The sequence below is a fragment of the Sus scrofa genome, chromosome X, assembly GCF_000003025.6.
Source record: "Sus scrofa isolate TJ Tabasco breed Duroc chromosome X, Sscrofa11.1, whole genome shotgun sequence".
Classification (NCBI taxonomy): domain Eukaryota; kingdom Metazoa; phylum Chordata; class Mammalia; order Artiodactyla; family Suidae; genus Sus; species Sus scrofa.
In genome coordinates, this window is record NC_010461.5 from 124,889,206 (window position 1) to 124,915,452 (window position 26,247).

The 26,247-nt window shown below is 67.4% G+C and overlaps 1 protein-coding gene across 16 annotated transcripts; it reads left to right on the forward strand.

The window, feature by feature from the left end:
* On the forward strand, window positions 729–25,795 carry FLNA (filamin A). Of its 16 annotated transcripts, none has more exons than XM_021080733.1 (48): window positions 902–1,071; window positions 4,031–4,519; window positions 7,551–7,799; window positions 7,920–8,017; window positions 8,105–8,252; window positions 8,646–8,764; window positions 8,857–8,934; window positions 9,026–9,188; window positions 9,292–9,492; window positions 10,006–10,143; window positions 10,230–10,353; window positions 10,438–10,574; window positions 10,660–10,853; window positions 10,976–11,089; window positions 11,186–11,329; window positions 12,038–12,161; window positions 12,246–12,406; window positions 12,492–12,582; window positions 12,660–12,829; window positions 13,026–13,143; window positions 13,243–13,505; window positions 13,697–14,294; window positions 14,377–14,550; window positions 14,636–14,798; window positions 14,876–15,036; window positions 15,134–15,304; window positions 15,686–15,809; window positions 15,885–16,041; window positions 16,635–16,824; window positions 16,980–17,003; window positions 19,261–19,508; window positions 19,608–19,703; window positions 19,829–19,931; window positions 20,022–20,162; window positions 20,266–20,394; window positions 20,594–20,767; window positions 20,873–21,034; window positions 21,140–21,343; window positions 21,424–21,576; window positions 21,697–21,819; window positions 21,937–22,203; window positions 22,352–22,489; window positions 22,668–22,783; window positions 23,335–23,467; window positions 24,090–24,266; window positions 24,430–24,648; window positions 24,733–24,936; window positions 25,286–25,795. In XM_021080733.1, exons 2-48 carry the CDS (start codon window positions 4,147–4,149, stop codon window positions 25,471–25,473), a joined length of 7,944 nt encoding a protein of 2,647 aa, XP_020936392.1. In that variant the 5' UTR covers window positions 902–1,071; window positions 4,031–4,146; the 3' UTR covers window positions 25,474–25,795. The 16 variants fall into 16 exon arrangements, with proteins under 16 accessions (XP_020936397.1, XP_020936392.1, XP_020936395.1 ...); XM_021080737.1 differs by lacking the exon at window positions 16,980–17,003 and adding an exon at window positions 2,636–2,782 and having other exon boundaries at window positions 962–1,071; XM_021080734.1 differs by lacking the exon at window positions 902–1,071 and adding an exon at window positions 2,658–2,782.

Here is a 26,247-nt window from a genome sequence, read left to right on the forward strand (position 1 = left end):
GCCTGGAAGGCAATCCGCGCCTTCCTGCTAGCTTTGAGCAGTGGATCACCCAAGTCCTTTAGCAGGTGGAACCAGACTCCTTCCTCCCTCCCTCTTCTTTCCTCCGTCTCCGTTTTTGCTTCCCTTCTTCCGTTCCTTCTTTTCTTTCTGTTAATGAGGTAGAATAGAATAGAAAATTTCAGTGCTTTTCTGGTGGTAGGGAGAGTCTCGCTTTGTGAGACATTGCTTTCAGTTATGTGTCACTCTGGGGGTGCGCGGGCAAGTCCTGGCTCAGGACACAAAATGTAGTTCTTATTGGGGGTTGTGGGCAAAATTTGTTAAGACACTGCTTTATGTGACCCTCCCCGAGGAAGAGACATTTGAGCTGAATATGAAGCTACCAGGAAATGGGTACGGAGAAGAGGAAGAGGGAGCTGGCAGTGCCAGGGCGTGGCTGTGCCCACCCGGTCGCAGGGCTGTACCTAACCCTGCTCCCGAGAATTCAGTTCCAGGCCAGGCCTGGCACCCAGTAGGGGCCAAATCAGTGGCAGCCGAAACGCTTGCTCGCTGTGGGGCTCGGGTCCCTGCCCCACTGCGGATTGGATTTTCGGGTGGCAGGGGAACACCTGCGATGGCCTGGCCCCACCCCACCAGCCCAGGCTTGGGGCAAAGGCAGGGGGCCGTGACGGTGGGTGGCTCCCTGGAGGAGGTGGCCTTGGCTGCTGGGCTGAGACGTGGGCCCTGAGGACCCCTTGGGCTCTCGAGGTGAGCCCCCCCTCGCGGGACGCTGAGCTCATCGGGGGTGGGGGGGCGTCGCCAGCGGCCCGGGCGCTTGAGCTCATGGCGCGCCCCCGCGCCCCCCTCCCCGCTCCTGGGCGATTTTACCAATTAAGGCTTTCTCGCCGGGCCGGGCCGGGCCGGGCCGGGCGCGGGCGGGGGTGCGGCCAACAAGAAGGCGGGCGGCGGCGGCCCCTTCGCGTGGAGGCGCGCACGGCGCGCAGCGGACGCCAGTGGAGCCCCGGGCGCCCAGCGCGGGCTCTAAGACCGGCCAGGCGCCACCCCGCGGTCGCCGCCCGCCCGCAGGGACAGCAGGTGAGGCCCCGGCGGCGGGCACCGAACGCGACGGTCGCCGAGCTGCTCGCGGAGCGAGGGCAGGGGTGGCGCAGGCGGGCGGAGAGCTCCAAGGACGCGGGCGCCGGCGCACACCCGGGCCAGGGCCAGGTGCTGCCTCCCCTAGTCCGCGCGGTGACTGCGTCTACGCAGGGGTGTGGGAGCCCAAGGGCACGGGTGTCCCCGAGAGAGGGTGGCTGAGCCTTTGGCAGGCGATGGGCCCCCGTGGGTACCCATGAGCTGGCCGCGGCGGGACTGTCTGGGAAGGAAGAGCCCCGAGGGCAGGACACTGTGTGGGCTGAGGGTCAGTGGCCACCTGGAAGGCCACGTCGCAGTCGGCGCGGCCCTTGGGAGGGCGACAGTGGGTTCCTCGCTGACACTGGTCTGTGGGGCACCAACTGCCTTGGGGACAGGGGGGATGGCTCCTGGGCTGCTGTGCCCCTCCAGACGGGCAGGGGTGTGGCCCGCACGGGAAGCAGGGGCTCCTCCGAACGGCCAGGTTCCCAGGCCGGGCCCTGTCCCAGGTTGGCTCTGAGCTGAATGTTCACCACCGGCCAGGATGGGAGCAGCAACGTCCCCAGATTCCCATGCCACGGGGTCCAGAAGGAGTAGGTGAAGTCCGCTGGCAGAGCCTCCTGCGTGTGTTCAAGGTGTGGCCCTCACCTGCCACACCTGGACGGGCCTGAGCAGCCCAGATGCTGCCACTGCTTGGCTTTCTTCACTAGCCCAAGTGCCCCTGTGGGAGGCTTTGGCCTGGGGTCGGAGGGCCAGGAGTGGGGTGGGAGGCGGGGTGTGTCTAACATCCAAGAATCTACTCCAAATAAGGGAAAATATGAAAGAGCTGGATTTTGGTTTCCAAGGACTGCCCGATCTGGGGGCTTTGGGATGGGGCGCCATCTGGTGGTGATACTCTGTCCCCTAGGAACAAGAACCCTGTACCCCCTACCCAACTCCCTCAAATAGGGACAGCCTAGTGCTGGAAAAGCCAGGGTACCCAGGTCCCGTCCCCCTTTCCGCTGGAGCTGGCTACTGGTCAGTTCCTCTGACTCAGTTTCCCTGCTTTCTGAAGACAAAGGAATTAACGGGGAGGACCCCATTGGATGGCACTTATGGAGTGAAAATCAATTCCTGATGTAGTTCTGTCCTCGGGAACTTGCTTTCCAGGAGGGCAGGAGGATCAGGACAAATGTCATCTCCTCTCGAATGGGGCCTGGTAGGGACAGGTCCCCTTAGAGCCCTCCCTCCCACTTCCATCTCAGTTCCCAGACACCGTGGTGTGGACTTTTGTGCAGGTTGTGTCCAAAAGTGGTCAGAGAGGCAAGCCCCAGACTGAAAAATGCCGTCCGGCTCCCGTACCGCCACCATTGGTGAGGAAAAACCAGCGCAGTGACAGTCAGCCCCCTGAGCGAGCAGGCTGAAGGGCAGGGGGGACGCCAGCTGGGACTGCACCCCGCTGGATGCAGACGCCCAGGGCTGTGCGAGAGTCAACCATATTTGGGCATGACACGCCGACTGACCCAGGGCCTCCTCTCCCACTGGTCTTTAGCAGATAACTTAGTTATTACCAGTCTGCGGCTCAATCTAAGAATCAAGCCGGAGGGACAGACAAATGCCTTTCCGGAAAAAAAGATGTAAAGAAGGGAACATCCTGCAGAGGGGAGGAAGTACGTCTGCTCTGGAGACGAAGCCATGAGTAAGCTGGCTTCTCTTGACTGAAGAGGGTGGCAGGGATGTCCCCGACAGGCCTCTTGACCCTGGGCTTTTGCCGATCTATGTCTCCCCACAGCAACCTCCCACAGTCTCCAGGCATCTACAGAAAACTGATTTGGAGCAAAGAGCTCCCCATTGCCTGGAGACACAGTCCTGGCTCCTGGGCAGGGCTTGGCAGCCTTCCGTGCTTTGCCCCCTGCAGTCCCCTGGCTCCCCTGTCCTGGGGGCCCCCTCGGCACTAACACGGCCACGAAGCCCAGGTGCTCAGAGCCTGCCAAGGCTTCTCGGAACCCCTGAGCAGGTCCCTCGGGGTCCAGAAGGGCGCCATCCCGACAGGACAGGCAACCCCGACTGCCCCGGGTGGGCGGCCGGCGGGTCAGGCGGGCACTCGTCGTCTCCGCACGCGTGCACGCATCGCACGGCGCCCTCTGCCAGTGCCCACTGGCACGCCCGGGCCCCTTCCAAGGCCGCAGGCTCCTGGAGTGCCGGTGGCCTCCTGGCCCAGTGCCCCATTTCCTCCCGGGTGGAGCGGGGAGGGAGGGAGGCGGTGGGGACCGGCAGGCGCAGGTGCGCAGGCCAGGGCCGCGCAGAGCGGGAAGGCGGGCTGGGGCAAGGGGTCTGCGGGGCGGCTGCGGGGTGTCCCGGGCGTGGCGCACGCGCGCAAAGCGCTGGCAGCAGCGCCCGGCCCGGCCCCGCGCTCTCCGAAGGCTCGCCTTTAAGATCGGGCTCCTTCCCGCCGCTGCGGCTGCCGCTGCCTGGGCGGCGGGCTGGGGCGCGGCCAGAGAACCCCACGCGCCGGAGCTCGGGGGAGGAGGGGGCTGCGAGGGGCTGCGGGGGACCGAGGGGAGCCCACGTGACTCAGGGAGGGCGCGCCACCCCACCCCCCGCAGGGGCCTTGGGGAAGGAAAGTCCCTTGTTTGGTTTGCCCGCTGGAGGCCAAGTGGTCCAGCGCCAGAGGCTGCTCAGCTTTCCCTCGCTGCAGTTTCCCGCAGGGTAGGCGGGAGATCACAGGGCTTGGGCTCATCCTCGCCGGCTTCGGGCCCAAAGACCCTTCCGGAGCCTGGGGGGTCGAGTCTAAACCGCCGGGGCTGGGGGATTCAGGGGGGCATTCCAACGGGTGGGGTGGGGCGGGGCGGGTGCGGCCCGAAGCCCCACCCTCGGTCCCGCCCCACGTTGCTCCCGCCCCTTAGCCCCGCCCCCGCCCGCATTTAAAGGGCTCGCTCTCTTCCAGGCGCAACCTCTGCTCTCTGCCTCACCCTGCGCTCGCTGAAGTGCCTGCGACTTTAATTAAAGGGCCGTCCCCTCGCCCAGGCTGCAGCACCGCCCCTCGGCTCCTCGCGCCTCAAAATGAGTAGCTCCCACTCCCGGGCGGGCCAGAGCGCTGCGGGCGCGGCTCCGGGCACCGGGGCCGACACGCGAGACGCTGAGATGCCGGCCACCGAGAAGGACCTGGCGGAGGATGCGCCGTGGAAGAAGATCCAGCAGAACACATTCACGCGTTGGTGCAACGAGCACCTCAAGTGCGTGAGCAAGCGCATCGCCAACCTGCAGACGGACCTGAGCGATGGGCTGCGGCTCATCGCGCTGCTCGAGGTGCTCAGCCAGAAGAAGATGCACCGCAAGCACAATCAGAGGCCCACCTTCCGCCAGATGCAGCTTGAGAACGTGTCGGTGGCGCTTGAGTTCCTGGACCGCGAGAGCATCAAGCTTGTGTCCATCGGTGAGGGCATGGGCAGCCCCGTGGCGCTGGGAGGGCGAGGGCGGGAAACTCCGCGCGTCCTCCCATCTCCCCCCGGCCGACCTCTCGCAGACACCCCCCCCCAAAGCTGGGCACTGCCCCAGGGGCCCCCGCGGCCGCCCACCTCCGTGCGGGCCTCGAGAACAAAGGCTCGCAGGCCGGCGGTGCTTGTGGACCGCTACGCGCCCCCGCCCGCCGGTCCGAGGCTGGCCCACGCCCAGACTGAGCTCACATCCTCCACAGGCCGCGCCCCCACCAGTGCACCCTCGGTGGGAGACGGCCTGGGGGGGCGGGCAGCGGCCAGGCTCTGGCCCTGCGCCCAATGCCCCATCTCAAACAAGGGAGAGGCCAGCGCTTTCCACCCCCTAGAGCAGTTTGGAGAGGGCCCTCTGCCTTCAGGGGGCCCTGTGATTCCCCTAAGCGGGAATTTGGAGTTTGTGGACTACCATTGTCTAGGGCCCCGCACTGAAGACGACTCCAAGCCCAAGTTTAGATCGCCTTTCAGGAACTAGGAGGCCAGAGAGGACCACGGCTAGCAAAACTGAGATGGGTTTGGGTGCTGGCCGGTTCAGGGAGCTGGCCTGTAGTCTAGTTGGGCATCCCGTTACTATCGACCTGGGGCCAGACCGTTGCTTCTATGCAGAGCTTGCTCTTCTGCATCTAGAAGGCAGGAGTTGGGTGTGAGGTAGTCCAGCATGTGCTGGGCTCGCCGCCAGCCCCGTGTCCGTGAGGCTGGCGAGGCTGCCACTGACCCGGCTACTGCATCCTCCCAGGCACTTGAGAGGGGAGCCCCTCGGGAACAGGCACCAGAACTGGTGACTTGGGGTAGATGTGCAAGGGCGAGGGAAGGGGCACAAGCTTTCCTCCGAATTGGAGGAGACCCTCCAGCTTTCCCCATTGCCCTGGGGCGGTCCTTGCTGAGCCTGAGAAAGTGAGGGGCCGACACTCAGGTGCCCCCTAGCACTCAGGGCAGGTCGCTAGGGCCCCACCTCTTTCTCTGGAATGCAGGTCCAGGCCGAGACCCACCCCCCAGTCCCAACCTCAGTCTAGCCAAGCTGAGTCATCTCTGAGCCTTGGGTGGGGGGGCAACCGGATGTGGGGAGGCGGGCCACACCCCAGTTGTCTGGGGGGGGTCTCCTCCTCCCCCCCTCCCTTCTTCTCCTCCTCTTGTGAGCTGGCTGGAGCAGGCCTAGTTCCCAGAGCTTTGCCATATAAGGCAAAAAAATGTTGGAAAGCAGCAGTGATTAGGGGAGGGAGGGGGCAGGCAGGCCCCGGGGGCTGGGGAAAGGGGGTGGGATGGGGCGGGGCCATCCGACCCGTCCGTCTCTCTACCCTGAGCCCCGTCCTTCGCTCCTTTTGTGAGGTGGATGGGGAGGGCCTAGGCAGCCTCCTAAGGACCAGGGGGAGGGCCCAGCCGGACCTTCCAGGGCTTGGCCTTGTGTGTCCCCTCGTGGGTGGTTGTGGGTCGAGGGCTCTTGTGCTGGACTCGGGACTCTGGGGGTGGGGGCCTGGGGGGAAAGGCCCACTCGCTCCTCTGCCCTCGGTCTCCTCTCAACCTTCAGTTCCCTCAGCCCGAACCCCCTCCCACCCTCCCGCCCGCCCGCCCTTTGGGGACAGTGCAAGGCAGTGGTGCAGGACCAGGACCAACCCCGGCCCAGGAACGGGGAGGCCACTCTGCTTTGAGTGGCGTTGAGCTGGTCCACGAGGTGCTGCTCCCTGGATTTGGAGGCGGCCTGCCATTGATGGCCCTTTTGGTGGCGTCCATCCCCTGCTCCCCACCCGGAGTTGACTCACTAGACAACTATTCTCTCCGATGGCTGGGGGAGGTGGAACACGCCGGCAGGGGTTCCAAAGACGAGTTGCCCTCTCCAGTTCTCAGAGCCCCACCCCCCTGCCCCCAGCCGCTTGAGGAGGCCGAGACCCAGAAGCGCCTTGGGTGGGGCCCGAGCCCGGAGGGGTTGCCATGGTGATGGGGTGCAGGGTGCCCGCCCTAACCACTTCCCCTGTGGTGAGCTTGGCGGCCACCAGCCTGCAGCCCAGTGACCCGTTAGGTGGCGGGGTGGCGAGGAGGGCGGGCAGCGGCTGAGCAGGCTCTGCTGAGGCAGCGAGACTCAGGGACCCCACCCATGACCTCTGCCACCCGGGCTCCCAAGCTGGGCCCTGAGCGCCCAGCCTAGGCTCACTGGCTCCGCCCACCCCCCTGGGCTGGGTGAGGGGGCCCCTGGAATGTGTCCTGCCCGTCATTCCTGGCTGGCAGGCCACCCCTGCAGGGCCCCAGTGAGTCAGGGCCATGCAGCCCAACCACTGGCTCCTTGGGGCTCCCAGCCCCTCCCCTGCACCAGGCCTGCTGCCCAACTCCCGCTGGCCTCCCCGCTGTGGAGGAGGGGAGGGCGCGAAGGAAGTGGGGGTGGGGTGGGGCTCACACCCTCCACCCAAAGGGGCCTTGCCCAACGCCTCCACTTCCCCAGCCTCACGCCACCCACCCGCCCACCCTGGGGTAGCAGTTCTGTTTCCCAACTGCCCACCCACCTGCCTTCCTCTTCCTCTGGGCCAGCTCAGGGCTCTGGCCTCGAGGTCCTGGGGCCCAGCTGCTCCTCCTGCGCCTCCCCTGGCGACCCCGGGAGGTGGACAGTGGGCCCCCGCTTGGGCAGCTGCGAAGTACGCAACCCGCGCGCTGTCCAGAGCTGCCTTTGAGGAGGGGGAGCCTCCCCAGGCCTCCCCTGGCCCTGTCTGCAGCCCAGCATTGTCCCCTGTCCTTCCTCTGGCTCCCCAGAGCCCCGGGGCTTCTGGCAGCACCCACTCATTGTGCCGCATTGTCACTATGTGGACACAAGGATGTGTTCCCTTCAAAGGAACCTGCGCAGAGAGGCTCTGCCCCCCCACACCACCCAGAGACTCCCCCTCCTGCCCGGGCTGCTGGGCCTGCGGGTGTGCTGCCCCCCAGCCCACGTGGCCATGTCCGTGTGCGCCCGTCGGCCGGCCTGCCCAGCTCTGCCGCTCCCTCCCCATGCAGACAGCAAGGCCATCGTGGACGGGAACCTCAAGCTGATCCTGGGCCTCATCTGGACGCTGATCCTGCACTACTCCATCTCCATGCCCATGTGGGATGAGGAGGAGGACGAGGAGGCCAAGAAACAGACCCCCAAGCAGAGGCTCCTGGGCTGGATCCAGAACAAGCTGCCGCAGCTGCCCATCACCAACTTCAGCCGGGACTGGCAGAGCGGCAGGGCCCTGGGCGCCCTTGTCGACAGCTGTGCTCCAGGTGCGCGGGGGCTAGGGGGCTGCCTGCGGGGCGGGGCGGGGCGGGGGGGGGGGGGAGGCGGGGTTGGTGCGCAGGGAGGTCCCGCGTGCCCGCGGACTCACGGCCTTCCTCACACCGCAGGCCTGTGTCCCGACTGGGACTCTTGGGATGCCAGCAAGCCGGTGAACAACGCGCGGGAAGCCATGCAGCAGGCCGACGACTGGCTGGGCATCCCTCAGGTACCGTGGGCCGCCTGGGGCTGAGGTGCTGCGTCCCTGGATCCTGGGACTCGCAGGCCAAACGGCTTCTTCTTCCACTCGTGACAGGTGATCACCCCTGAGGAGATCGTGGACCCCAACGTGGACGAGCACTCCGTGATGACCTACCTGTCGCAGTTCCCCAAGGCCAAGCTGAAACCAGGGGCTCCCCTGCGGCCCAAGCTAAATCCGAAGAAGGCCCGAGCCTACGGGCCAGGTGAGGGGGCCCGCCGGGGTGCTCCTGCTCAAAGACCTCCCCGGGGGGGCGGTCCTCTCTCTCGAGGTCTCGCGGCGGCTAGTGTGTCACACGCCCCCATGGGTCAGACGGGAGGGGGTCAGGACCGGTGGGAACCGGCCACCGGCTGGGACATTCCCCATGGCCCATCCGCCTGCGGCGGAGCGTGTTCCAGGAGGCAGGAGCACAGGCCCAGGCAAACTCAAGGGAGCATTCTAGAAAACAGGCCCAGGCCTGCCCCACGGCAGGCGTGTGGCGGGGGCTGAAGGCCAGGCTCTGTGCCCGGTTCCGTGGGCGCCCGCCCGGCGGGCTTGGGCAGGCTGGTGGGGGGCAGCGGCCCTAACCGGCAGCCCCTTCCTCCCTGGCCCCGGGCAGGCATCGAGCCGACGGGCAACATGGTGAAGAAGCGGGCTGAGTTCACTGTGGAGACCAGAAGCGCCGGCCAGGGAGAGGTGCTGGTGTACGTGGAGGACCCAGCCGGGCACCAGGAGGAGGTAGGACTGCCGCCAAGCAGGGCGGTGGCTGCCGCGCCTCCACCGGGAGGGGCCACTCTGACCAGAGGCTCATGGGCTCCTTCCCACCCTAGGCGAAGGTGACCGCCAATAACGACAAGAACCGCACCTTCTCTGTCTGGTATGTCCCCGAGGTGACGGGGACTCACAAGGTGAGCCCTCGGCCGGAGGGGAGGCTGGTGGCGAGGGCAGTCGCTGGAGGGCCCCGACCCTGCCCTCACAGCCCGCCCCTCCTGGGAACAGGTCACCGTGCTCTTCGCCGGCCAGCACATCGCCAAGAGCCCCTTCGAGGTGTATGTGGACAAGTCCCAGGGCGACGCCAGCAAAGTGACGGCCCAGGGCCCCGGCCTGGAGCCCAGCGGCAACATCGCCAACAAGACCACCTACTTCGAGATTTTCACAGCAGGTGAGGGGGGTGGGGTGCCAAGGCCGGCAGCCCTGGGGGAAGGGCTGCCAGGGCCTGGGAGCAGCCTGGGGGCTCTGGGAGCTGAGACGGTGCCTCGTGGCAGGAGCCGGCTCGGGCGAAGTGGAGGTCGTGATCCAGGACCCTGCGGGACAGAAGGGTACCGTGGAGCCTCAGCTGGAGGCCCGGGGCGACAGCACGTACCGCTGCAGCTACCAGCCCACCATGGAGGGCGTGCACACGGTGCACGTCACCTTCGCCGGCGTGCCCATCCCGCGCAGCCCCTACACTGTCGCTGTTGGCCAAGGTAGGCCAGCCCCGGCAGCCTCCGTGGGGCACGGCTGCGGCCCTGCAGCCGCGGGAGGGGAGGCGGCCCCCGCCCCGTCCCCTGGGGCTGTCTGTGCCTCCGCTGTCTGGGGAAGCTCTTTCTTCCCCTGCGGGGGCCTCCTCCTCCTTCTCTCGCCTCTCCGTCTCTCTCTCTCCACGCTTTCACCTTCGGAAGAGCTCGCTCCAGCTGTCTAGAAACCCGCTGCTCTCTGCTCTGCCCACAGGGTCCACGGTACTTGGATCTGTCTTGCTCTGGGTGCTGGGAGGGGCGGGCCGGGTGGGGGCCGGGGGCGGGGGCGGACGGAGCAGGTGGGAGGAGGCCTGCCACGTCCAGCCTGGACCGCAGGTCCCAGGGTCACGGTCCCTTCCGGATCTTCCTCACACATCCCTCGCCCTCCTGTGCGGCCCGACGGCCTGGCCCGGCCCCGCGGGAGGCAGGGGAGGGTTGGCCAGGCCCCAGCTCCCAGGAGCTCAGCCAGCCCTCCGTTCACAGCCTGTAACCCAGGCGCCTGCCGTGCCGTCGGCCGGGGCCTGCAACCCAAAGGTGTGCGCGTGAAAGAGGTTGCCGACTTCAAGGTGTACACGAAAGGCGCGGGCAGCGGGGAGCTGAAGGTCGTCGTGAAGGGTCCCAGTAAGTTGGCCTGCAGCCGGGGTGGGTGCTGCCGGCCTCGGGCGGCGGCTGGGCGGCAGCCTGAGGCCCTCCCTTGTCCCTGGCAGAGGGCGAAGAGCGCGTGAAACAGAAGGACCTGGGGGATGGCGTCTACGGCTTCGAGTATTACCCCACGGTCCCCGGCACCTACACCGTCACCATCACGTGGGGTGGCCAGAACATCGGGCGCAGGTGAGGCCTGGGCCGGGCGCCCCTCCCCCCTGCCGGGCTCGCCGTGGGCGCTGGGCACTCCCCTGCGTGGCTCTCTCCTTGCAGCCCCTTTGAGGTGAAGGTGGGCACCGAGTGTGGCAATCAGAAGGTGCGGGCCTGGGGCCCCGGGCTGGAGGGTGGCGTCGTTGGCAAGTCGGCCGACTTCGTGGTGGAGGCCATCGGGGACGATGTCGGCACCCTGGGTGAGTTGGCAGCTGGGGGCAGAGCGTGGCGAGGGCCGCCCCGCCGAGGCTCCAGGGTGCTGACGGAGCTGGCGGCTGTCGGCAGGCTTCTCGGTGGAGGGCCCGTCGCAGGCCAAGATCGAGTGTGACGACAAGGGCGACGGCTCCTGCGACGTGCGCTACTGGCCGCAGGAGGCCGGCGAGTACGCGGTGCACGTGCTGTGCAACAGCGAGGACATCCGCCTCAGCCCCTTCATGGCCGACATCCGCGAGGCGCCCCCCGACTTCCATCCCGACAGGGTAGGGGGTGTGTGCCGCCGGCCGGGAGGCTAGGCTGGTGCCCCTGATGGCTGGTAGGGCTCCTGCCGCGCCGTCTCTGGCATTGACACCTGGCCCCTGAGCCTTGCGTGGTCTCTTGTCAGGTGAAGGCACGCGGGCCCGGCTTGGAGAAGACGGGCGTGGCCGTCAACAAGCCCGCCGAGTTCACGGTGGACGCCAAGCACGGCGGGAAGGCTCCTCTCAGGGTCCAAGTCCAGGTGGGGGGCCCGCCCACCCGCGGAGGGGGCCCAGGCGGGCAGGGGCCTGGACCCAGGCACTGACCAGGAGGCCCCCTGCTCCGGCCCACTTTGCAGGACAATGAGGGCTGCCCCGTGGAGGCCTCGGTCAAGGACAACGGCAACGGCACTTACAGCTGCTCCTACGTGCCCCGGAAGCCAGTGAAGCACACGGCCATGGTGTCCTGGGGAGGCGTCAGCATCCCCAACAGCCCCTTCCGGGTGAGCCTGCCCCCCCGCAGGCCTGACAGGCCTTTAGCCCCCTTCCCTGGGGCGCCAGATTCGTTTTTCCACAGCTCTAGCTGCTAAAACTCGAACAGCACGCAGCTCACCCTTTCGTGTGTGCAGTTGGAGGGGGTTGAGTCAGGTCAGAGCTGTGCAGTCATCAGCACAACCGAGCGAGCAAAGCTTGGGACGTTTGCACCAGCCCCCAGAGGAGCTCCTCTCCCCTCAGGGGCCCTGCCCGCAGCCCTCGGCAGCCCCCGCTCTGCTCTGCGGCCCGGCGGGCTGACCTCTTGTGGACATGAACTGGAGGTGGACTCGTCCGCCCTGTGGTCTTTGGGGTCTGGCCACTTTCACCCAGCAGTGCGTTTTATCACGGCTTGTCCACACCGCGGCCCGGGCCAGTGCTCCCCGCCGTTTCACAGCTGGACGTTCCGTTATTTATCCAGTCGTCTGTTGATGGACCTTTGGGGGTTTTTGTACCTTTCGGCTGTCGCGTACACTGCCGCTCTGAACATTCCAGTGCAGAGATCTCATCTCCCTGGGTGGACAGATACCGGCCTAGGCGTGGAATCGCAGCGCCGTCCGGTCACTTTGTGGTTCATTGTTTGAGGAACCGCCAGAGGACTTCCCGGTGGGCCGACCCCCCCCCCGCCCCGCCTCTCCTCCAGGCCGGTCACGCCCCGCACTCGCCCCTGTGCCCCGCAGGTGAACGTGGGAGCTGGCAGCCATCCAAACAAGGTCAAGGTGTACGGCCCGGGCGTGGCCAAGACGGGGCTCAAGGCTCACGAGCCCACATACTTCACTGTGGACTGCACAGAGGCCGGCCAGGGTAAGTCGCTGCCTCGAGAGTAGGCGGGCGAGGCGGCGAGGCGTCCGCATGGGGTCCCAGCCTCCATGCCTTCTGCCACCACAGGTGACGTCAGCATCGGCATCAAGTGTGCCCCTGGCGTGGTGGGCCCCACCGAGGCTGACATCGACTTCGACATCATCCGCAACGACAATGACACCTTCACAGTCAAGTACACGCCGCGGGGTGCTGGCAGCTACACCATCATGGTCCTCTTTGCTGACCAGGTGGGTGCTACTGCTCCCGGCCCCTCACGCTGCTGGGTATTGGCTGCTGCTCTCTTCTCAGCCCTTCTCTTCCCGCCCTCTGCAGGCCACGCCCACCAGCCCCATCCGGGTCAAGGTGGAGCCCTCCCACGATGCCAGCAAAGTGAAGGCCGAGGGCCCTGGCCTCAGTCGCACGGGTGAGCACAGGTCCCCTGTGGGGGTCGGGGGAGGGCATGGGGCCACGTGACCCTACAGCATCGCCGTGTCTCATCAGGTGTCGAGCTCGGCAAACCCACCCACTTCACGGTCAACGCCAAAGCTGCCGGCAAAGGCAAACTGGATGTCCAGTTTTCGGGGCCGGCGAAGGGGGACGCGGTGCGCGACGTGGATGTCATCGACCACCACGACAACACTTACACCGTCAAGTACACGCCTTTGCAGCAGGTAGCTGCCTGGCCCCCGCGCGTGGGGGCTTCCCACCCACTCGCGTTTCCCCCAGGGGAGAGAGTGGCCCCAGAACCGCAGGGGGCAGTGGAGCATCCACCACCCCTACCCCCAACGCCATGCCCAAGGTGGGAAGCAGCGGGCCAGGGACACCAAGGTCATGACCCGTGACCCTGCCCTTCTGTACTCCTCCCAGGGCCCAGTGGGCATCAATGTCACTTATGGCGGGGACCCTATCCCCAAGAGCCCCTTTTCAGTGGGGGTGTCTCCAAGCCTGGACCTGAGCAAGATCAAGGTGTCCGGCCTGGGAGAGAGTAAGTAGCTGGCCGGGGCCTCGTCACCGTCCCCGAGAGTGCCGCAGGGCTGCCTGGGCCGCTGTCACAGTTCTCGCCTTCCTTTCCTCATCTCCACAGAGGTGGATGTTGGCAAAGACCAGGAGTTCACGGTCAAGTCGAAGGGTGCAGGCGGCCAGGGCAAAGTGGTGTCCAAGATTGTGGGCCCTTCAGGGGCTGTGGTGCCCTGCAAGGTGGAGCCGGGCCTGGGGGCTGACAACAGCGTGGTGCGCTTTGTGCCCCGCGAGGAGGGGCCCTACGAGGTCGAGGTGACCTATGACGGCGTGCCTGTGCCCGGCAGCCCCTTTCCCCTGGAAGCCGTGCCCCCCACCAAGCCGAGCAAGGTAACTGGGGTGTGGGGCGGCCCCCCTTCTCCAGACTCGCCCTCACCCTTTCTCATCTTTGCGCCCTGTCTGCTGGGGGAGGGAGGCCCGCAGCGGCGGCAGATGGCAGGTCGGGCTGAGGGCTTCCGGGCCGGGGCTGGGGCCAGGGAGGTAGCGTGGCTTCGGCGCCTGACCTGCCCCTCCGCCTGCAGGTGAAGGCCTTCGGGCCAGGGCTGCAAGGGGGCAGCGCAGGCTCCCCTGCCCGCTTCACCATCGACACCAAGGGTGCCGGCGTGGGCGGCCTGGGCCTGACGGTCGAGGGCCCCTGCGAGGCCCAGCTCGAGTGCCTGGACAACGGGGACGGCACGTGCTCTGTGTCCTACGTGCCCACCGAGCCCGGGGACTACAACATCAACATCCTCTTCGCTGACACTCACATCCCCGGCTCCCCGTTCAAGGCCCACGTGGTTCCCTGCTTTGATGCATCCAAGGTCAAGTGCTCAGGCCCCGGGCTGGAGAGGGCCACGGCCGGCGAGGCAGGCCAGTTCCACGTGGACTGCTCGAGCGCAGGCAGCGCCGAGCTGACCATCGAGATCCGCTCCGAGGCGGGGCTGCCCGCCGAGGTGCACATCCAGGATCACGGCGACGGCACGCACACCATCACCTACATCCCGCTTTGCCCCGGGGCCTACACGGTCACCATCAAGTACGGTGGCCAACCTGTGCCCAACTTCCCCAGCAAGCTGCAGGTGGAGCCCGCGGTGGACACCTCGGGCGTCCAGTGCTATGGGCCCGGGGTCGAGGGCCAAGGTGAGAGGCGCACGGCGGGACCTGGGCATGGGGGCGGCCAGGGCGCTGGAGCCCACGCCTCCTCTCCACACCTCCCTTGCAGGCGTCTTCCGAGAAGCCACCACGGAGTTCAGCGTGGATGCCCGGGCCCTGACGCAGACCGGAGGGCCGCACGTCAAGGCCCGCGTGGCCAACCCCTCTGGCAACCTGACCGAGACCTACGTGCAGGACCGCGGCGACGGCACCTACAAAGTGGAGTACACGCCCTACGAGGAGGGTGCGTGCGTGCGTGCGTGCGAGCGGGGTGGCCCGGGGGCCGGGGAGCCCGGGCTCTTCCTGACACCGCCTCTGCCCTCCCGCAGGGCTGCACTCCGTGGACGTGACCTACGACGGCAGCCCCGTGCCCAGCAGCCCCTTCCAGGTACCCGTGACGGAGGGCTGTGACCCGACCCGAGTGCGCGTGCACGGGCCGGGCCTGCAGAGCGGCACCACCAACAAGCCCAACAAGTTCACCGTGGAGACCAGGTGAGCGAGAGCCCCGGAGGGCAGGGGCTGGGGCGGCCCTGGCCCCCCAGGTTGTGACGAGCTGTCTGCTTGGACAGGGGAGCTGGCACGGGGGGCCTGGGCCTGGCCGTGGAGGGCCCCTCGGAGGCCAAGATGTCCTGCATGGACAATAAGGACGGCAGCTGCTCGGTCGAGTACATCCCCTACGAGGCCGGCACCTACAGTCTCAACGTCACCTATGGCGGCCACCAAGTCCCAGGTGAGGACGCGGGTCGGCTGGGCCTGGGCGGGCACCACCTGCTCGCCCTGCGCTCTGTCTCACACGGCTGCTGCCACCCCTCTTGCCCCCCCGCCAGGCAGTCCTTTCAAGGTCCCTGTGCATGATGTGACAGATGCGTCCAAGGTCAAGTGCTCGGGGCCGGGCCTGAGCCCTGGCATGGTCCGCGCCAACCTCCCTCAGTCCTTCCAGGTGGACACGAGCAAGGCTGGCGTGGCCCCCCTGCAGGTCAAAGTGCAGGGGCCCAAAGGTGAGCCTCCCCGCGCCTGGGAATAGGGGTCAGGTCAGGAGGGCGCGGGCCTGGGCCGGTGATGGAGAGGGGAGCCTCAGGTGACGCCAGAGCCAGGGCCCAGGGGCAGGGGACCAAAACGGGGTAGAACAGGCAGCCCCTGGCCACGGAGCGGGAGTGGCAGGAGGGAGGGACAGAGGCCGAGGGTCCAAGATGGCATCCAGATTCGTGCCTGGTGTCCCCGGGGGGCTCAGGGCCGTCCCTGGGGACCAGCGGGGAAGGCAAGGCAAGCTCTAGGCCGGGGCTAGGGGCTGGGTGCGAGGCCCGGACTCGGCTTTCTGGTGTGCTGGGACTGAGGGCCTGGGGCACTGGCTGAGGCGCTGTCTCTGGGCCTGTGCCCAGGCCTGGTGGAGCCAGTGGACGTGGTGGACAATGCCGATGGCACCCAGACCGTCAACTATGTGCCCAGCCGCGAGGGGCCCTACAGCATCTCGGTGTTATATGGGGAGGAAGAGGTGCCCCGAAGGTAAGAGCTGGGGCCCTCCGCCCGGGGGGCGGGGGCAAGAGCCTTCCAGACCACTCACCGCACCCTGCCCGACAGCCCCTTCAAGGTCAAGGTGCTGCCCACGCATGACGCCAGCAAGGTAAAGGCCAGCGGCCCCGGGCTCAACACCACCGGCGTGCCCGCCAGCCTGCCTGTGGAGTTCACCATCGATGCAAAGGACGCGGGCGAGGGCCTGCTGGCTGTCCAGATCACGGTGAGCTGGCCCCGCGGGCGGCGAAGGGCCCGGGCTGGAGCCACCGGCGTGCGGTGTGGGGCCCGCAGCCGGGGGCAGATCGGCCGGTTCGGGTCTCTTCTACCTCCGGAGCTGTGCCGGCAAGAGCAGGTCCCCTGCCCCTAGGGTGGCGGCGACAGGCGCAGGCTGCCCCACGCCCGCGCGTGCTTGCTTCCAGCCGAGCTCGGTGCCAAAGCCCGTCGTGTCTCACCTGGCCCACCTGCAACATGGTCTCAGGCCAGGTGGAGGCCGGGACCCCGAGCGACACCTTGCGGGGCGCGCCTCCCACGGCTGGGCCAGGCCCTGGGCCAGCGGGTGGGAGCTGCGAGGCGCTCGTGGAGACAACGGCAGGATGGGCGCTGAGCTCCTTGGCGCTGCCTGTTCTCAAACGGGGTTTGGGGGGCACTGGGTCTCCTCCGGGGGCCTTGCCCACGGGGAGGCAGAGGACAGTGCTGGATGCAGGCAGCCGTCTGGGGCTGTGGTGGTTGACCGGCTCGGAGGCTGTCCCTGCAGCAGTGGCGCTGGATGCTTGGTCCCTGGGCCAACACCCCCCCACCCCGTGCTCTGCCACGCAGGACCCCGAGGGCAAGCCCAAGAAGACGCACATCCAGGACAACCACGACGGCACGTACACGGTGGCCTACGTGCCGGACGTGACGGGCCGCTACACCATCCTCATCAAGTATGGTGGTGACGAGATCCCCTTCTCCCCGTACCGCGTCCGGGCCGTGCCCACTGGGGACGCCAGCAAGTGCACCGTCACAGGTGAGCCAGCCCGCCGGCGGCCGCGGCGCTCAGCACGGGGCTTGGGTGTGCCTGTGTGCAAGGGCCCGCTGCTTGGGGCGGCGTGTGGGAGTGGGGGCCGCCCCCCTGAGTGACTCACCTGACCTTTCTCCTTGCTCTCTGCCCTCTCACCTCAGTGTCAATCGGAGGTCACGGGCTAGGTAAGCTGCTTGCTGGGGCCACTCCCAATGCCCCTCCTGCCCAGAGGGCAGCTTCTTTTCCTCTTCCGTGCTAATTCCCAGGACAGTTCCAGCTGCAGCTCTTGGCAGGGACAGAGGGGGGGGACTGGAGGGCGAGGGCCCAGGGAGGCCTCCGGAGCTGCGTGTGGGCGCTCCGGCCCTCCCCCTCTCTGGGCCTCCGTTTCCCCGTCTGAGCAGTCGGGTTGCAGCTGAGAGCTTTGGGGTGAGGTGCATCCTGAGAGGCACCCCACGGGGGGCTCTGGGGTCTGGGGATCTCGGCACCCCGGGAAGTCCTGGGGGCGGGCAGCAGGCCCTTTGCTTTGCACTCCCTCCTTCCGCGTCAAGGGCTCTTGCATGGGGTCTCCCCCAAGCAGCGGGGAGTCCCCGGCCCTGGCCGGATCCACAGACCCCCCCCTCCCCACCTCCCAGGGGCCTCTGCGTCCCGGGCCGGGGCGGTGCGGATTGCATGAGTGGGTGGGGCTGGCTGGTAGTGCCGTAGCACCAGCGTGGACTGCTTGGGCAGCCAGCATGGCGGGGCCCGGCCCAGCCTCAGAGCCCCAAAGTGCACTCGGTGGCCCGCCCGCTCTCCCCGCCTCCTCTCCTTCCCTCCCCCACCCCGTCCCCCCAGCAGTGACGTTATTCAGATGGTCCCCAACCAGGCATGGAGGTTCTCCTGCATGGGAGGGCAGGCCGGCCCCGGGCAGGGACACTGATGAGAGGCACCCGCTACAGGGAGCCTCTCTAGGCCCTCAGCCTGGCGTGTGGCTGAGGCAGCCAGGAAGAAAGTTCGAGGGGGGGCTGGGGCTCCAGGGCAGGGGTGCGATGACTTGGTACACCAGCAGGCCTCAGAAGCTGAGATGACAGGCGTGTGGGCCTCGGGCGGGGGCGTGGGCAGGGTCGAGACTGGGCTGAGGGCGTGGTCAGCCCCTGACCCGCCAATGTGTGCAGAGCGGAGGCAGAGAGCCCGGTTGGGGAGCTGAAGTCACTTTTGGGCCAGTCGGAGGGGTGGCTTGGGCTTGGGGGGGGGTCAAATTGGGGGGCGTACCTCGAGGCTGTAGCAGCTCAGATCTGCTGAGGGGCTGGGTGCTGGGCAGGGGAAGCGGGGAGTCGGGGCCCCAGCCACTAGCTAGATGGTGAGTCCAGGTTCCAAGCCGGGGGGCGGGGCGCAGGTGCGGCTGTGTGGGAGGTGAGGCCTCCCAGGGCAGGGCGGCAGCAGGGGACCTGGCCAAGCAGGAGCCCTGGGCGCATGGGGGAGCTCAGTGGCAGGCAGGCTGGCTGGGGGCCCCCTTGAACTCAGCGCTTAACCTGGTTGGGTGCTCCCAGCTGCTTCCCTGGCAGGGCCCGGGCTACGGAAAGCACTCTCGCTGCCAGGCCTCACAGCCCACAGCCCCCCACCCCCGAGCCTCCACGGCTGAGCCCAGATCATAACGTCACTGTCCCCTCCCCCCACCTTCCTCGGGCACTCTGGGGCCCTGGAGGCTGCTCAGCTGCTCTGCTCCCGCCACCTAGCAGCCGCAGCTCTGGCTGGGGCCTCCTGTCCCCCTCCCCTGGTGCCGCCCCTGCCTGCTGCGCTGTGCTGCCTGGGTGCTAACCCCGCTGCCTACCTGCTTCCCGCTCCCAGCTGCCTGCCTGCGCCGGGCCAGGCCCGGCCGGCCCTCTCTGCAAGCCTCCGGTTGAGCGAGCCTTCTCAGTTGTCAGGAAACTCCAGTCTCGCCTCAGGCCAGGGGGGCGGGAGGCGAGTGTCACGTTCCCCCCACGCTGCAGCAGGACTCTGCCTCACCGCGTCTGCACACAGCACTGGGGGCTGGGGCCGGGCCGCAGGGGCGAAGGCGGCGTGGGCCCAGCCAGAGGCTGGCGTCGGGCAGCGTGGTCCACGGCGCCGGCCGAGGCCGAGGTGTCTGGGGAGGCGGCGGCCCATGCCTGTGCCCCGATGGCCGCAGCAGCCTCGTGGGCTCCCGGGCCCCTCCTTCCTCGCAGACGCCCAGGCGCCACCCGTTGGGCCTTTCCCGTGTGGGGGTGCCCCCAGGACGGGACTCCCTGGCTTGAGGTGCCTCGAGGGGACCTTTCCTGCCTCCTGAGAAATCACTCGCCATCCTAGCTTGGGGGGGTCGGGGGCGGGAGGCCTGGCTGTGCTTGGTGGTGGCGATAGGAGGCCCGGGCGGGGTGCCGGAGGACAGGAGCAGCGCGGGCACCAGGCTCACGCGCCGGCTCCCCTTCGGGGCCCCACCCTGCCCCCCAGGTGCTGGCATCGGCCCGACCATCCAGATAGGGGAGGAGACGGTGATCACCGTGGACACCAAGGCGGCAGGCAAAGGCAAGGTGACCTGCACCGTGTGCACACCCGACGGCTCTGAGGTGGACGTGGACGTGGTCGAGAACGAGGACGGCACCTTCGACATCTTCTACACGGCCCCCCAGCCGGGCAAATATGTCATCTGCGTGCGCTTCGGCGGCGAGCACGTGCCCAACAGCCCCTTCCAAGTGACGGTCAGGAGGGCCCGGCCCGGCCCGGGGTGGGGGGCGGGGGTCTGGGCGGACTCAGCTGGCGGGACAGCGTCTCCAGCTCTTGTGTGTGTCGCTCCGCAGGCTCTGGCTGGAGAGCAGCCCTCGGTGCAGCCCCCGCTGCGGCCGCAGCAGCTGGCCCCGCCGTACACCTACGCCCAGGGCGGCCAGCAGACCTGGGTATGGCCCGGCCCCCGGGGGTCCTGGGGGGGCGGCCACCTGGCTCACCCGTGAGGGGGGTACCCCGGGTCCTCCCCCCGGGGACTCGGGCGCTTCTTCACGCAGGCCCTCTGTCTCCACCGCAGGCCCCAGAAAGACCCTTGGTGGGCGTCAACGGGCTGGATGTGACCAGCCTGAGGCCCTTCGACCTTGTCATCCCCTTCACCATCAAGAAGGGCGAAATCACTGGTGAGCAGGGGCGGGAAGCGGGGCGGGAGCCCCTGCGGAGGCCAGGGTGTCCCGACAGGCTGCCCTGACCCGGGCCCCACTGCCCCGCAGGGGAGGTGCGGATGCCCTCGGGCAAGGTGGCGCAGCCAGCCATCACCGACAACAAGGACGGCACCGTGACCGTGCGCTACGCGCCCAGTGAGGCCGGCCTGCACGAGATGGACATCCGCTACGACAATATGCACATCCCAGGTGCGTGCCCCGGCGTCTCTGTCTCGAGGGGGCGTGGTGCCGGGGGTGGGGCCTGGGGACGGCACGAGGCCCCCCATCCCCCATGGCCCTCTTCCCGCCTCAGGAAGCCCCCTGCAGTTCTATGTGGATTATGTCAACTGCGGCCACGTCACGGCCTACGGGCCCGGCCTCAGCCACGGGGTGGTGAACAAGCCTGCTGTCTTCACCGTCAACACCAAGGATGCGGGAGAGGGTGAGCGGCAGCTTTCGTCTGGACCCACCCGGCTGTCACTGGATACCGCGTCTGGTGGAGGGCGGGCCCCTGCAGACGCTCCCCAGACGGGCTCCCCTCCCTCCCCCCGGCCTGCCTCTGCTCGCCTGTGCAAGCGTCCCCTCGTTGGCGCACTGCTGTCCCTGGGCACGGTTCCCCCCTCACCCACCCCTCTCTCCAGGAGGCTTGTCCCTGGCCATCGAGGGGCCATCCAAAGCCGAAATCAGCTGCACCGACAACCAAGATGGGACGTGCAGCGTCTCCTACCTGCCCGTGCTGCCTGGCGACTACAGCATCCTGGTCAAGTACAACGAGCAGCACATCCCAGGCAGCCCCTTCACGGCCAGGGTCACAGGTAGGTGGTACCTGGAGCGGTGCCAAAAGGAGGCAGGAGGCAGGAGGCAGGGTGGGCGCGGTCGCCCTCTGGGCCTGGACACACAGGCCCGTCCCCTGCCGCCAGGTGACGACTCGATGCGCATGTCCCACCTGAAAGTGGGCTCTGCCGCCGACATCCCCATCAATATCTCCGAGACGGACCTCAGCCTGCTGACAGCCACGGTGGTGCCACCCTCAGGCCGGGAGGAGCCCTGCCTGCTGAAGAGGCTGCGCAATGGCCACGTGGGTAAGGAGCTGGGGAGAAAGGCCTTCTGGAAAGGAGGGAGGCTGGAGGGCAGGGTCGCACCTTTCCCTGGCTGACGCCCCCTCCCCCCGCCCCGTCCGTGCCCAGGGATCTCGTTCGTGCCCAAGGAGACAGGCGAGCACCTGGTGCATGTGAAGAAGAATGGCCAGCATGTGGCGAGCAGCCCCATCCCAGTGGTGATCAGCCAGTCGGAGATCGGGGATGCCAGCCGCGTGCGGGTCTCGGGCCGGGGCCTCCACGAAGGCCACACCTTTGAGCCTGCAGAGTTTATCATTGACACCCGTGATGCAGGTAGGTGGTGGTGGCCCAGGCGCTGGGGTGAGTGAGACCCCTGTCCTGGGCCCCCTGGCTCAGGGATGGCTCTCCCGCAGGCTACGGTGGGCTCAGCCTGTCCATCGAGGGTCCCAGCAAGGTGGACATCAACACAGAGGACCTGGAGGATGGCACGTGCAGGGTCACCTACTGCCCCACGGAGCCGGGCAACTACATCATCAACATCAAGTTCGCCGACCAACACGTGCCTGGTGAGGGTGGCGCCCACACACCTTCCCCAGGGCGGGGCACCCCTCCGTCCTTGTCGCTCCCCGGGGTCCAGCTGCCGAGTGTCGCCTGTGCGGGATGTGGGTCGTGCTTTCTCCCTGCAGGCAGCCCGTTCTCCGTGAAAGTGACCGGTGAGGGCCGGGTGAAAGAGAGCATCACACGCAGGCAACGGGCTCCTTCGGTGGCTAATGTCGGCAGTCATTGCGACCTCAGCCTGAAGATCCCTGGTAGGAGCTATAGGGAGCCAGGGAGGGGTCCCAGGGAGCCCCTGGGTGCCAGCCCTAGGGGACCCCGAAGGGCTGGGGCCTGGCTCTCCTGCTCACCAGGCTGTCCCCCACCTACAGAAATTAGCATCCAGGACATGACAGCCCAGGTGACCAGCCCATCAGGCAAGAGCCACGAGGCTGAGATCGTGGAAGGGGAGAACCATACCTACTGCATCCGCTTCGTGCCCGCTGAGATGGGCATGCACACGGTCAGCGTCAAGTACAAGGGCCAGCACGTGCCTGGGAGCCCTTTCCAGTTCACCGTGGGGCCCCTGGGGGAAGGGGGCGCCCACAAGGTCCGCGCCGGGGGCCCTGGCCTGGAGAGGGCTGAAGCTGGAGTGCCAGGTAGGCCTGCCTCCTTCCTGCGGGGCTCATGCTCCTCCTGGGGGTGCGGGGGGAAGCAGCCAAGCTCATCTCAGCCCTGCTTGGAGGGGGCCGGCGGCGGGGGTGAGGGGCGGCCAGCCGTCCATGAGGGCGCGCTACTTTCCCACAGCTGAGTTCAGCATCTGGACCAGGGAAGCTGGCGCCGGGGGCCTGGCCATTGCTGTTGAGGGCCCCAGCAAGGCCGAGATCTCCTTCGAGGACCGCAAGGACGGCTCCTGCGGCGTGGCCTATGTGGTCCAGGAGCCAGGTACTGAGGGGCGGGGGCGGGGGCGGCCAGGCTGGGCTGTGGCTGTTGATCCGGTTCCACGCAGACGCAGCCCTGCCCGGCTCCCACCCTCCAGCTTGAGGTCCCAGGGCCCCTCGGGCTGTTCGTGGGAGGCGGCGGGCTCGACTGCCATGGCCGACCTGGCTCCTTCCCTGCCCAGGTGACTACGAGGTCTCCGTCAAGTTCAACGAGGAGCACATCCCTGACAGCCCTTTTGTGGTGCCCGTGGCCTCTCCGTCTGGTGACGCCCGCCGCCTTACTGTTTCTAGTCTTCAGGTGAGGCACTGAGAGAAACCGCCCGTCTGGGGCTCCTGGGCCCGGCCAGACCAGAGCCACCGCACAGAGCAGGCCTCGGCCCTGTGTGGAGGGACCCGCCCCGCCCGGCTCAGGGCACCGGGCTTCTGCTCTGGCCGGGTGCAGCCCACGCTCGGGGTCGGCAGGAAGTACCCCTGACCGCCGCGTGGAGTTTTTCTCGTGTCTCAGGTCTAAAGGCTTTGAACAGAAGCCTGTGCCCCTTGAGCACCAGGGCTGAGGTTTAAAGAGGGACAGCCTGCCAGGGTTGAGCGCTGCCCATGGGGCAGCCCCCCCTGCTGCCGCCACGCACCCCCCCCCCAGCGTGTGCCTGTAGAGCTTGGGTCTGGGAGCGGGAGCGGGAGCGTGTGCTTGGAGCGTGCTGCCCCTCAAGGATCAGTGGCTCTCCCTCTTTAAACCAAGTTGGACGCCAGATGGGTAAGTGCAACCCCGTGGGCCTCCTGCTTCTGGGGCCCTGCCTGCCCTGGCCCCCGCCCCGGCCCCGGCCCCCCTAACCACGTCTGCTATGCTTCCAGGAGTCAGGGCTAAAGGTCAACCAGCCAGCCTCTTTTGCAGTCAGCCTGAATGGGGCTAAGGGGGCGATCGATGCCAAGGTGCACAGCCCCTCGGGAGCCCTGGAGGAGTGCTATGTCACAGAGATCGACCAAGGTGAGGCCCTGTCCCTGCCCAGCCACCCAGCCATCTGCCCTGGCCCCGCTGGGAGCCGTGGGCCTCCCCCCGGCCTGTCCCGCTGGCTGGAAGCAAGCCGAGAGTGCGAAGGAAAGGCACAGACCGGAGGCAGCCGAGCCAGAGCGCAGCTGCCCCTTCGGCCAGGCAGCGCTTCCCGCACTTGTGTCCCCAAGTCCCTGGGGACCTGGCGCACCAGCCATGCAGCTAGGGACCCGAACGAAGCCTAGCTGTGGGGGCTGCTCGGCCCAGTTCCACTGGTGACAACAGCCCAGTCCTGCCCCTTCCCGGCCACATGACTCCGAGCGAGTTCCTGCCTGTCTCTGGGCCCCAGTTAACATGGGGGGATGTGGGGGACTCATCTTCCTAGGGAGGCGTCATGGCAGGTGTTCTGCTTTACCAAGCGAGCGTCCTGGCAGTAGCTTGGGCACCTGACACTTCACCCGTCAGGCTTCAGGAGGTCTGCACTGTGGCGGGGGTGGGGGTGGGGGTGCCCAGCACGGTCCCCTGAAAAGGGGTGGGCAAGGGAAGCTCTCCACAGGTGCCGCTTGCTCAGTTCAGGAGGAGGGCTCTCAGGCCCACGGAGCCCTCCTCTGTTCCTCAGATAAGTACGCTGTGCGCTTTATCCCACGAGAGAACGGCGTCTACCTGATTGATGTCAAGTTCAATGGCACCCACATCCCTGGAAGCCCCTTCAAGATCCGAGTCGGGGAGCCTGGGCATGGAGGGGACCCAGGCCTGGTGTCCGCTTACGGAGCTGGCCTGGAAGGCGGCGTCACAGGTGGGTCAGTGGCTGCAGCTTCTGCTGTGTGGACACAACTGCTAGGGCCCCTCCTCCGAGCTCTCGGTGACAACAGGAGGCGTGTGGAGGTGACAAGGCTACGCTGGGGGCGGGGGGCAGGGAACAGGCCAGGCCAGCTCTGTCTAACCTCCCGTGCCCCCAGGGAGCCCCGCCGAGTTTATTGTGAACACGAGCAATGCGGGAGCCGGTGCCCTGTCGGTCACCATCGACGGGCCCTCCAAGGTGAAGATGGATTGCCAGGAGTGCCCGGAGGGCTACCGCGTCACCTACACCCCCATGGCACCTGGCAGCTACCTCATCTCCATCAAGTATGGTGGCCCCTACCACATTGGGGGCAGCCCCTTCAAGGCCAGAGTCACCGGTGAGCCTTGTACGAGCCTCCTGCTAGCCCGCCCGAGGCCTGGCCCTCCAGCCACCTCTTAGCCCTGCCTGCTCTGCCCTGCAGGTCACCGTCTCGTCAGCAACCACAGCCTCCACGAGACGTCGTCAGTGTTTGTGGACTCCCTGACCAAGACTGCCAGTGCCCCCCAGCATGGGGCCCCGGGCCCAGGTGCCGCCGACGCCAGCAAGGTGCTGGCCAAGGGCCTGGGGCTGAGCAAGGCCTACGTGGGCCAGAAGGGCAGCTTCACGGTAGACTGCAGCAAAGCAGGTGGGCGCCCAGGCCGCGGCCTTCCGCAGAGGCCACAAGTAGGAGCAGAGAGAGAGCCAGCGCCCGGGACCGCAGGACGGGGCGAAGTGGGGGGGGGGGTGTCTTTGGGGATGAGGCTGTCCCTCCTAGAGCCGCTTCCCATCTGGGCCTCCTCTGCCTTTCTTCAGGACGGCGCCCTGAAGGAGCTGGAGTTTCCTTTGCTAGCCCGGGGGGTGGGGTGCCGGCAGCTCTTTGGCGGGGGCGGGGGGGGGGGCTGCAGGACAGGAGAAGGGCGACAGCGGGGTCAGAGCCGAAGGGAGGGGGCTTGGGGCCTAGAACTGAGGCTCCCACCCCCACCCCCCACCCCCAGGCAACAACATGCTGCTGGTGGGCGTGCATGGCCCCCGAACGCCCTGCGAGGAGATCCTGGTGAAGCACGTGGGCAGCAGGCTCTACAGCGTCTCCTACCTGCTCAAGGACAAGGGGGAGTACACGCTGGTGGTCAAATGGGGCGACGAGCACATCCCGGGCAGCCCCTACCGCGTCCTGGTGCCCTGAGCTCTGTGCCCTGGCCAGCCAGCAGCTCCCAGGATGAGAAGCGCCCCCGCGCCTGCCCTCCGCCGCCCAAGCAGCCCTCCCACCCCAGCCCTGGTCAGCCCTGGCCAGCCCTGGCCACCCCGTCACTGCAGCCAACCCGGCCCTGTGCTGCGCTCACCTGCCTCCACTTGGGCAAAGGAGAGAGGCGAGCAGAGGGAGCCATTTGGTGGCCCTGCCTGTCTTCTCTGGTTCTGGGAGGGGTGAGAGGCGGGGGTCTTGTGCACACCCACTCGCTAGTGCCCTTCCCTCGCCAAGAAGAATAAAACTGCTTCCATTCTCCTGAGGGTGGCTTGAGCTTTGTGGCAAGAGGGTCGACCACAGGGGGGCGGGACGCGTGGGCCCACTTGCCACCCTGGCACTTGGCTCCTCTCTGCCCCGAGGGTTCAGACCATGCAAGGCAAGGGGTCGTTCATGCCCCCAGAGCAGAACCGAATGCTAATGTGCTTGTCCTGTGCCCCAGGGGAAGAGATGGTGGCCCCGGGGGAAGGCCGGGCCACAGCCGGGGCTGAAGGAGGTAAAGGGCAGGGTGGGAGGACCAGACAAGCGTGACTTCCCTGGTTAAGGATCCCTCCTGTGTTGTGGATTCAGTCTTTGGCCCGGGAATTTCTGTGTGGCCGTCAGTGGAGCTGGAAAACAAACCAATGAAGGTGTTCCTGCCATGGCTCAGCGTAACGAACCCGATACGATCCCTGGCCTCACTCGGTGGATGAAGGATCTGGCGTTGGCGTGAGCTGT